Here is a 12,697-nt window from a genome sequence, read left to right as displayed (position 1 = left end):
TTATTATAAATCATCAAGTTGTTTTCAAATACATTACACAATTAATCATTATATTGCCCTCTGTTTCAAGCTTCTAGTTTAATTTTCAATGAGGCTTTACTTATAATAAATAGTGTCACTGTTGTTTCTCAAAAACGTTTTAGTTAGCTTATAGAAAGCTTTGCAAAACTGATCTTGATTTTGTCCAAATTATTCCAGTCTATTACCGTAAAAAAACATATTTTTGAAAATTAAATGATTAAATAACTATTATCCTGTTTTTTCAGCTAATGCTTTCAGTCTTGATTATATATTTATTATTCCGATGCTATTAACAATCCAGATTTTTGAAATTCAGCATGAAAGCTGATATTCTCGCGTTCATTCAGCTTCAGCAAGAGCCCATCTTTCAAAATAGGTTTTTCTAGAAGAACGGAAATCTAGATGAAATGAGTAAATTCATCTGCCCGTGCTTTCCCGTTGGTTCCAGATAAAGTACTAGAGCGCGCTAGTGATTACCGTAGGCACTCTATTATCTGACGATCTATTCATAAACTTTCATCAGCTGACTTGCTGACTACTTTCAAAATAACAGAATGCTTTCTGCTGTTGTTGAGTGTTGAGGTTGTCAAGTCTTGAGACTTCTCTCTCACCTCTCTAATCTGTGTTAGTCTTATTTTATTTCATTTTTGATCAGTTAAGTATTTTGGCAGGTAGACGTCTTAATAATAACAATTGATCTGAAAATCATAAAATAATATATTCTACAGTTTTAGCAGAATAGACATTACAGTACAGTGCTCGTTTCAATATTACCAGTCGTTGCATTCTTATAAAACATAATTAACAAATTTGTCATGTCGGGCTGATTCGCTGGTTAGATTATCTAGTTTTATTATTCACCTTCACCAACCCTATGGGTAACAATAACTCAAGCAAAAAACGTCAGTCTCGACGCGGCAGGTTATCTGTGTGCGAAGTCACGAGGATTGTCGACTCCTTGGATGGCTCTTGTAACACAGACCTTTCAAAGGGGGTCAGCGTTGAGGTTGTCAAGGTATTGATAATTTATTCAACATACATAATGCATGTTATTCTATTGTTAAAACTAATTTGTTTGCATAATATCTTATAAAAAAGTAGGCTATATTCACCATGAAGTCTGTGATGTCTCATGTCATTCACCAAGATGTTTGTGATGTTTTAAAATTGAATATGGTAAGAGTTTTATATAGACATAAATACTGGCTTAACTTATCCAAGTCAGTTGCTCCGGTATTATGAGTATCAATCGGGTATTAGTAGCCCACTTGAAATTTAATTTTGGATGCGCTTTGTTCAATATTGGAAAATTTTCCTTAGCTAAAACTAGATAACCTCTCCAGAAAGTCTGGCAGAATGTATGTATAGCCTACACTGATATGAGGGCGCACTTTAGTATATATGCCGCGGAATCCAGCATTGAGACCTACATAGCTTGATAGGGGAAGTCAAGACGAGTTCAACCATGTATCACATTGTTGTCGATTTCGAACAGTAGCCCCAGATATAAGTAGCCTGGTAGGCTGAAAAACAAAACTAAGTAAGTTAATGGGCAAATTTTTAGTGAAAACTGGAAATAATTTCGTTGAGATGTAGCCTACCTATGTTAATAACTTTGAAAATACTTGATTATTTATAATATACCTGGTTCATTTGATATGAAACCCATATAGTTGCTTTGAGTGTCAACAATATTGTTACATATCAAGTGATCATTCACTACTTACATTTTCATATGTGCCTGCACCACAATGTAGTACATATTTTTCTAAGAAGCACTAACCTCTACTATGAATATACCTGTCATAATTCTGTCCCAGAGAACAGTTTTTAAGCAATTGAGCAGTTTCGTTCACCAGTGTTGGTGGTTCTATTATCATACATAATATTCAATACGTCCAAGTCTCTTAGCCCACTCCTAATCAGTGTTACTTATTGAATTGAATAACAGCCTTTATTTTTCCTAGAGAGCGGAGTTAGGGCGCAGTCGGCACTCTCTCACACTTAACTCTCTATTACAAGATAACAATACAAAAAAAAAACAAATAATATGATAAAGAAAAATAAATGTTCAAACAATATGGAAAGACAAACAATATTCTGAAATTGTAGGCTACAATAAATAGTGAACAACTGTAGCAAATATTGTGTTTATTCGATCGATTACAACTGGCTTACACTCAGGAAAGGTAGTCAAGTTCGATAAAAGCAATCAAGTAATGTGAATATTTTTTAAAAGAGTATCTTTGGTCATAGAATATGCATTAATTATTCACTTCTCCAATATATAGTTGCGAATTAATCTCGTTTCGCACTACGTTTCCTGTTCTTAAATTGAATCATAGTTCACATTACTCTATGCTGCATATTTGTATTATGATCAAGCGCTGTGCATTTTTTGTTGTGGAGAGTTTTCTGAAATTGAGATTGTTGAAATGAAGCTTGCCGCTTGGAAGAGACGGTAATGGAGCCTGCACTGAAACCACCCGTTGTGTTGCGGTGACGGGGGTGGGGTGGCGAAGGAGGAGTGTTGGGGGTGTTGTACAATGTGCGTCACAATTTTGGCAGCAAAGCAGCGTCGAGCGGTTCCTCAGCGCTATGATGCTGTGACGCAGCTCTGGTCAATCTGACCTTCGCACTATTCCTGTCGGGCTTTTCTGCTGCTTTATTCCCTCTGCTTTCTGCGCACCCACCCATGGCCTTGCCGGCAGGCGCCTAATCGCTTTCCGATGTTGTTACATTCTAATAAAAATCCCTCCTCGCGGTGTCCCGGGGTGGCATCCACTTCACTTGTCGACAACTTGTTGGGGGATAGCGCACTCGCCGCCGTCTCATACCAATAAATATACTAGAAATAGAATAATCTTTTATTTTTCACTTTCCAAATATACACAACTAGGTACTACAGGTCTACATGAATAAAGGTTCGCATAGCAATTCTAATGAATTACAAACATAGTTACAGTAATACAAACAGCTCAGCACTATGTAAGTGTAAAATTAGGCACCTATCCACCTACTGCCAAGGAAATCCTTTTAGGGCGTTTGTAAATTAAGACTGTGCAACAGGCTAAAATATATGAAAAAACTACTATAGGCCTACATGAGTAAAAGTCTGTATAGCAATTCATTATACAAACATAGTTTCAGTAATACAAACAACTGAACATTATGTAAGTGAGAAATTGGGTACAATACTTCTAAGGAAATCCTTTCAGGGCGTAAATACTTGTTTTTAGTAAGTTAAGTTTATGGCTCTATGAATTCGAAAAAGTGGAGTTTATTATTGTTGTTACTTGTACATTCATTTATTTATTTACATTACAATATAAATGTAAATTTATATTACATACAAAACATTCACGATTAATATTATTATGCTAACGTTTATTAGATGTTCAGTTATGTTTATGCTGCTAGATGTCGCGGTTATTCATACCCACAGATATTTGATCATGAGTACTGAAGCTACCATATTCTTACGAGTCTTAATAAACTCAGCTCATCAATTTTACCATTCTCAAAGATTAATTCTATGGCTTAAAGTTCTTGACGAATTACAATAGTTTTCCTCCCACTTGTCTTGATAATATATGATGAACTTTTGTGATATTTTGTTTATTAATAATGAGGTTGTTCTCATTTCCAATATAATACATAATTATTCACGGGATGATAACTTGGATCCTGCCGTTTTTTTTAAGAACAATAGACGGAATTTTTCTATACAACTTTCCATTTATGAATAATATAAATGATTGTATTATCCAAGAACTATTAGGCTATGCTATTTTTGAAAAAAAAAATATCATAGGTGTTGCCCATTTCCTATCCGTTTTGGAAAATTCACTCATATACGTTGTTCAATTGCTACAACTGCTTATGATTGCTTCCTCCAACTCTGCGAAGCTGCGGGTATTGCTGTTGATCCATTGATTCCAAGGACAAAATTCTACAACAAACCTTCCACTTTGGCATGGCTAAGGGTTGAACTCAAGATCCAATCTGTGAGCGATTGATCAAATTCTCGAACTATTTGGATTTGCTATAAATTATAGAAATCTGCATAGAAGAAAATTAAAATTGTTTTCTTGATGTTTTGTTCGTTTCTGGCAAAATTGCAGAAGCTCAGTCATATTCTTGAGGTTAATGAATTCTGTAAACTTTCTATCACGATTTTTCCAAAAAGACTAATTTTTAAATTAATACCATGTATTGTAATCTCCAATATCTATCAACCGGCATGAGTGTCCTTCCTGGAAGACTAGAAGGGGAGAAGAGGCTCCATCCCATTCTTTAAAAAATGATCTTTGTAACCTCCCTCTCAAGCATGAGGTAAATGGCAGATAGGCAACCCGCAATACAAGACTGGCTTTATATTTTATTCTAATTAATAGTGAATGCATTCAACAATATCAATTTATTACATTTTAAAATTGAATTTAATTAGAAATGCGGTTAGCTTAGCACCTAGTATTATTAACGTAAAATGAATTAATTTTACCATATCAATCGTCCTTCCCAGGATATTTTGGAATGATTGGTTCAGCCTAAACGTAAGACGTAATGTAGATAGAATACTTGGCCAACTAAAATTGAAAACTATGGTTCTACAAGATTTCGTGTCGGAATTCTGTAAGACCTAATTAATGCAAGCGTTTTGAATGTCTAGTCTGCTCTGAATTATTTACGGTGCAAATCGCCCCATTTATCGACTATTTCGTCAATAGTTATGAATTCTTACTATCAAGAAAAATATTGCCAATAGAGAATGGAATTTTTCATTCCAATACTATTCCTGAACGTCAGTCTCTAATAGATTTTCATCGTTGAGAAGAAGTGTATCACAAAAGTAATATTGATTCAAGGTCAAATTTCTTCTGTTGTCACCTTTCCGTGAATTAAATATTGAAGTTTTCAATATGTAGTCACTTATGAGCCGACATAGTCCAGTGGTCTGGATCTTTAGTTTTAGTCCTGTCATTGTAGACATAAAGAAGCTTGTGAATTAAATTGTAGTTCTGATTTTTATTATGTTGCTTGGATACATGAGGAAAGTCCAATTCCAATTTTTCAAGCAGGATTATTTCCACATGCTAAATAGCTACAAAGTGCCACAAAAACCTCGTAGCCTATTTTCTGTTAATTTTCAAGTTTTATAGGCCTACTAAATTTAGCCATCGGACAGAAACATTCATTTTCTCATTTTTTGGATAGTAACATTTCGTGGTTCTGGACTTATATATCCAAACAATGCATTGAAAATCAGTACTACCATCTAATTTACAAACAATTTCATATCTAAAATGGAAGGACTAAAACTAAAGATCCAGACCACTGAACTATGTCGGCTCATACTAAATGTTGAAAACTTCAATATTTCATTCACGGAAAGGTGACAACAGAAGAAATTTTACCCTGAATCAATATTATTTCCATGATACACTTTTCCTTGCCGATGGAAATCTATCATGGACTGACGACGCTCAGGATTGAATTGAATTGAATGACTGCCTTTATTTTCCCTAAAGAGCGAAGTTAGGGCGCAGTCCCTAGTATATTAGTATATAAGACCAGGTGTAACCTTCTTTAACTATTGTTCTGAATTATATTACATTCATGTAGATTTCAAATACGATTATGATTTCATGGGGTACATTTGTCTCAGTTTTCACGTAAACTTTCCAATCATTGGAAGTAGTGAAAAGTCAATATGGCTAATAGCCAATCATTGAATAGTCAATATGGCAGTAGTCGGGAACTAATAACATAGCAAGAGATAATAGAGGTTAGAATAAGATTGGATATTGAAGATATTTTGTTATAATGTCTTAATGAATTGTTGAATAAATTAATAATGGATATATTCTATTAGTGTATTTTGTACTTGACAATCTGAGCATATTTTTAAGAGAGAAATACAATCGAAAAAGTTTGTTCGGATGAAAAAATGTTTCAATCCGTGGTTCAAATAATTCGTCAACTTGACTTTAAATTCATCGAAAGAGAAACTGGAGTAAAACTTTGAACGATTCAAGTTGAGAAGTTTGTTTATGATGGAATCGTGAATCACGAGCCATTAGAATTGATTGCAGAAGAGTGGATGATTCAGAGAGGAAGGAATAGACAAGAGATGAAAGGCTTTGTTAATGAGGCGACACCTGAACCCCACCCCCACCAAACTTGCCAAATCTCCAATCGATGATGCTATTCCGATCGTTAACCAGACAACAGCATCGGAACGAGGGGAGAGCAATTAGAATCAGTTGTTGTGTAAGCATGTATCAGAGAAATTTATTGGTGATTCACGAAAAATGGTTGAGATAAATAATAAGAAAGTGGAGTCTTTGAAACTGAAAAGTAACCACTGAGAAGTAATTGAAACTGAAAAATAATCACTTAAATCATTACAAGTATCTTAAATCACTTAAATAATCACAAGTTAAACAATAAGAAAGTGGCGTCATTGAAACTGAAAAGTAATCACTGAAAATTCAAACAATAAGAAAGTGGAGGAACATTAACAACAATAAGAAACGATAACAATAAGAAAGTGGAGTCCTTGAAACCAAAAAGTAATCATTGAAAAGTTAAACAATAAGAAAGTGGGGGAACAATAACAACAATTGGAAACAATAACAATAAGGAAGTAGAGTCCTTAAAAACCAATATCAGTGAAAAGTAAAACAATGTCACTAGATAGAGAGTTAATGAGGAATAGGACCCAGTGCTTTTGTAAGTCAAGATATTCTCTAACATGATTTGTGTGATTGTAAATGGAATCGGAGAACTTTATAATAAGTTATAAATAAATTCTAACATTTGTATGATTAAAAATGGAATCAGAGAACTTAAGAATAAATTATAATAATAAATGCTAACATTTCTATGATTGAAAATGGAATCAGAGAACTTTAGAATAATTTAAAAAGTAAATTCTAAGGTTCTTTGATACCATTTCCAATAATACAAATGTTAGAGAATATCTTGACTAACAAAGCACTTGGTCCTGTTCTTCATTAACTCATTTCCTCATGGAGTAATGGCGAACAATGTATATTTTTATTGAGCTTATTATACTTATATCACATTTTTCCATTGTGAAAATGTTTATAGTAAGCTTTTTCTTACTAAAAAAGCAGAGTAAGCTTTGGTGGACTCAAGAATATGGGCACGATTGTTAACTATGTTGGCTCTGATAGTTTTGGACACGCAGTTCTTCATCAACAACAAATCTATTTGTCTCAAAACTATTGTCGCTCTATGGGATATGGCAACTCAAAATATGCCAATAACTGCTATGACTCGACTACAGTTGCTATCCTCACTATTCAAAGCAGTGATATGTGATTTCATAACCTAATAATACTTTCGACAACATTAACTTATCAAATTTTTTGAGATAAATGGTACAAGCTCAGCCTAGTTTTTCCTCCATGGTCATAATTATATTATGACTATAGTGTTTTATACACTATGACATGATGAAATAAATATTTGAAGGGCCGTTTTCATGAATGATTCTTACGAACTTAGGCTACTTAGCTGAGAACTTCTTTATTGACTAGCAGCCAAGTACTATGATCATTGATCATTCTGATTGTTTGCTACTTGCTAGGCAACTAATTTGTTCTCAGGTAGGTTTGTTCTGAGCAATTTTTACATTCTTAAGAACGATTTTAGTCAAGCACGCATTGGTTGTCTATATCAAACAATAACAGAACGATTCTAGTAGGCTACCTGGTTGCATGGGCAACTATCACGTCTTTGGGAACTATCACCATCTTAAGAATTTTTGATAATGAAGACTTTAAGTGTTTTTAGTGTAGTAGGTCAACAAATTGGGGCGATAATTTGTTACACTCACGGTGTGCTCTTTGTAGCTCTGATATTTCCTCTTGACTGATATTTATGACTCTAAGAGTGTAAGAGAGGCTGGCTGCGCCCTAACTTTGTCTTCCTAGGATTAAATAAAGGCAGCAATTCAATTTCCAACAGGGACTTCATTCTATTAGTACAGAAGGGTAGTTATAATTGAAAGAGGCTTCACCTGAAATGGTAAAGACTAATTCGGTTAACGTGATAATTTCATATAGTCCCATATTTATTCCGAAGATAATTACTGAAATCCTCGATAAATTTGAAGTTATTATATGAGTCTTGAAACTATTGATATACTTTGTATTGAATATTTCTTGAACTTTTCATTAGTTTGATTGTTTCCTTTCTTTAACCTATCTTGTCCCTGTCTGGCACTTGTTAAATCAATCTTGTGAAGCAACTTTTGATGTTCAGCTTAGAATGAGAATAAGAAGCAAACTGAATTTTTGTCCTTTAACCATAGTAGTTAATCAAAATATGTTGTAAGTTTTCAAGTATCTACTCCTACAAAACAACATAAAAGATACTCGATTATTCTCGAACATTTCCATTCCTATTAATTTGAAACAAATGCTTGTATAAAAATAGAGGTCTAACGTCTTTCTTCGAATCTTAGCTAAATTTAACAAGCTTTTATTGTAAAAGCAAATAATGAGAAACAAGTGTGCTTAGGAAAGTCGAAGTCTCATCTGGTTCTACTGTTTCTCTACGTTTTATGTGATTATCAATGAAGAAGTCTCTCATATTCAAAGATTATAGCTGAAGCAGGAGGACACATTTTCAAAATTATACTGTCCATAAGATCTAAACGAGGCCGACTCTACTTTTACGTCACAGAAAGTGTTGTAGCAGAAAAGTTGTTTTGACGTTACGTTCTACTTTATCACGTGATACTGTGCTTCTAATAAGTTCTTGTCTGCTACTGAATGCAAAGCAAATACATTCATTCCTCACTTGTTGAATTTGGCTCGTCTAGAAGATTTTGCTCAATGTGCCAACATTCAAAAGTTTCATAGTTTCATTTCTTTTCAAACTTTTGGAGAAATAATCAAAGTAAACTACTCTATTCTGAAAAAATCTTTGAAATCATGTGACACGTTCTTGGTAATTAAATAAATAAGTAAACAAAGTAGAAGAGATTCTGAATTTTGAGACATTTTTATTGCAGATTTTACGAGAGAAAAGTGAACATGAATATGTAGGGGGAACTGCTACTTCTATGCGAGATCTTTTGAAAGAATTTCTTTAGCCTCTGTAGCCTAATCTCCATCTAAATGATCTCGGTCCAATGCGAATCATAATTCCAACAAAAATCTGACCCTCCTTTTATAGTAATCGAGAATGCTTCATCAGCATCTATTCAATAATAAACAATAAAGACATGTACTAGGGTATAAGCTCGTATATATTTATTCAATTATCAATTTATTTAGTAAGCTCGTATACTTATCAGCTCGTAGGAGACACCACTTATCCTTAGAAATTCAGAGATTATAACTGGGAGATCTTACTTCTCACTAGGATATTTATTTTAGATTCCTGGTTCAGCTAGACTGTAACAGTGGTACTATTTTATTGTTGAAAATTCCATATTGTTTTGCGCTCAGTAAAATTTGTGAAATCATTTTGAAGTATAAGTTTCATTGTATACATTGCTATTTTATAAATTCTTGAAGAATGCTCATTTCTATTATAGTATCACAGTTGAGTAAAGCTCATGTTATATGATTTATTCTATTTCATTTTTTTATGAAGAAGTTTTCTGAATATTTTTATTGTGATGTATACTATTTCTTTGTAATTGTAATTGTTTGATTGACAAAATAAATATGAATTTGAATTTTGAATTTGTTTTTTGTTGACCATGTACAATACAAGTGTAGCTTCACACTCATGATTGTTTTGCCATAGAAAAAATATTTCCTCAATTGTGGAAGTACCTAAGACTCTTAATAAAAGTGAGCAAGCTTAGACAAATAACAAAATAATGCTCAGTATTTGAAAATCGGCGTGGGAAGCTGCCGTTAAACCTATTTTCGATTTCATTCACAATCTTCGTCCAACAAAAATAACAGCAATGATCTGAGACTATCACTTCCTTGTTGCTACTTACAGCTAGATCAAAGTGAAAGAAACCGTGTTGATAGAAGACTTAATGAGTCATGCCGTCCTCTACTCCCCTTTCCAGCATTCAGACTCGTGTTATCCAAGAATAAATTCTGAAAACATTGTGTTCCAAGGATTAGTATAAGCAATAGCGTGCTATACAAAAATATTAGTTTAGAAAATGTTGGGTTTTGAAGATTCACACGAATTAATGTGCAGAAAGGAATATCCACAAGGATTAGCGTATATTGATACTCTATCAACAGACAAAATGCCACAATCTTTATCTCCATCTGATTCCATTTGAAATTGAATAATACATGAAATGTATTAATTTTAGTGACCCCACTTTATTTACACTTAGATATTGATTGGGAACATCGATTCAGGCCCCATCATGTAGCACAAAAAAATGGGCACAGTGAAAAAATAAGTGAGAGCCCAAGGCGGAAAATTTTCAGACGCGCAAAATTCAGTCGGAAGTAAATTTTTCCATGTTATTTTCAAATTGAATACTCTAGACAATGGATTATTCTTATATATCCCTCAAATAGCTTACAGCTAGAGGGATACTATCGCACTATTGTAATATTTAAATGAATAGAAAGTCAACTCTTTTGTAGCCTACGTAGAAAAAGTATTATCTCAGTAGAATCTATATATAATTTTGTAACAAGAATTTGATTAGGACATAATTATAATAGACCTAAGACTAAGGGGCGGAAATTGTCCCATGCTGTTTAGGACGTAACTAATAGTAGACTGGGTGAATAAAAATACTGCATAAATTTGAAAATAATGTACAATTGAATAATATGACTATTTATTGGTAATCACTATTCATCGTGTTTAAATCAAAAAATTCAGTAATATCACTAGAAACACTAAAAGTACCTCTGAGAACCATCGGGATTATTGAATTCTAAAAGTACTTTTTAGAACCATTCAAGAAAATCACATTGAGTACAATAGCCTACACAGTAGGCCTATAACCTTCCATATATCACTATTATAACTCAAGTTTATAGTTATAGCAGTTTATAGAAGTATAGTTATTTAATGTGACCAAGCAGAACTCTACCGGTACATAACGCTTGTGCTTGGTATACTCAAATAATTATATAAATAAAATAAATTCTACTGTCAAGAAACCATTACAGCATAGACAACGTCAATATATAATATAACAACAATAATTTCAAGTCACACATTTCTACAGTAGTATATAGACAATGTTCATGTAATAATAGTTAGAATAATAATAATAATAGGTAGAATAATATGTTATTGTACCTAATAATAGGTAGAATAACAACAACAATAACAATTAATACGTTGAAGTTGGACATTATTCTACTATAGTATCACAGTTGAGTAATGAAGAGAAATTTAATTTAGATAACAAGATAATCAGAACAGTATTACAGTTTTACTACATTCATTTTCATTATTTGTAACGCCACGTTTTGTTATCCCGAGTTTTCTGGGACTTGTTACAAAAAATGTCTCATTCAACTTCATAATAAAATTCGATCGCAGATAAGAAACTGAGGACTTGGAAAAGAATAAGAAATAAGTTGAAACGTGTTGAAGGCCATTTCTATTGACGCCGCACTTGCTTAACTCCATCCGAACAATGTGCGACCAGTGCTTAAAGATGGTAATAATTTAGAAGTATCCATATCTGGATAATTGTTTTCACCTGGTTCTGACGAGAGACTGCACTAAAGTAAAGTGAGAGAGTTCGATGGTGAAAACAATCGATGAGGTGAGGTGTAGAATGGATAGTCTTCACTCTAATATTTCACTCTGGAGTTCTGAACTCTTTCCAAATAATTTTGCTGAAATTTGGCAGATACAAAATTATCATCATTTATCACTTTCTCGGTTTGGCTTGTTCCATTCATTGCTGAATATATGAACTAAGAGAAATTGAGCGATTGAGCTATTATGACAGTTGAAAAAGAGGCTACCTGGAATTGAAACAGAGAATTATGATAGATATTGATTTTTATCCTTCCATAACTGCATTGAGTGTGAGAGTGATGAATGACCCAAAGCAGATCTGAACTTCTCAGGGCAAACATTTAATCTGAAATCGATATTTTCTTCATTGTTATTTCATGATAAATCACAGTGATTATTATTTTCTATTGTTTTGTGCTCTATTTATAGATATTTTGTATGCTTTTAATTTTTCAAGAATATCCTTTATCTCAATCAACAATAACGTTGTCTTCCAGCTTCTAGTAGCACATTATCATTTTTCATCAACTCCATTTAAAGATTGAAACTATTCATTCCGCAAACTATTTTGAAACTAAATTTGACAAAAAATTCTCAGTGGCTGATATTTTAGAATACGTTTCAACATGTATCTCCACCAAATGTCTCATAAGTTTGATCAAGGAAGTGACTTATTTTGAATTTAAATTAGTTCGCGACCTGTTTACTTATCTAATTTTATCCCAATCGCCTCCAAAGATACGCAATTATTTTATTATTGCATAATATATCAAATCAGTGCAGTACGGTGCATTAAAATGTATCCGAATATTTTATAGAGGATGCAGTGGTTGTTCTAAAATTAAACCGATGTCCACATACACACCTCTATCTGAAGATGTGTACAAAATTAATTATTAATGCATATGAAATATTGGTGTTGAATATTATAATCGGATTGAGT

At 33.0% G+C, this 12,697-nt stretch overlaps 1 protein-coding gene across 2 annotated transcripts in view; it reads left to right on the top strand.

The window, feature by feature from the left end:
* The first annotated feature begins 546 nt into the window (after positions 1–546).
* LOC111048958 (MTOR-associated protein MEAK7) overlaps positions 547–12,697 on the top strand; it is a 30,024-nt gene continuing 17,873 nt past the window's right edge. For both annotated transcript variants that reach the window (XM_039420464.1, XM_022334942.2), the window contains exon 1: positions 547–1,036. In XM_039420464.1, coding sequence (XP_039276398.1) covers positions 896–1,036 — 141 coding nt within the window. In that variant the 5' untranslated portion in view covers positions 547–895. The remainder of the gene's footprint in view (positions 1,037–12,697) is intronic.

The sequence above is a fragment of the Nilaparvata lugens genome, chromosome 2, assembly GCF_014356525.2.
Source record: "Nilaparvata lugens isolate BPH chromosome 2, ASM1435652v1, whole genome shotgun sequence".
Classification (NCBI taxonomy): domain Eukaryota; kingdom Metazoa; phylum Arthropoda; class Insecta; order Hemiptera; family Delphacidae; genus Nilaparvata; species Nilaparvata lugens.
This window is presented reverse-complemented; position numbering and strand designations above follow the sequence as displayed.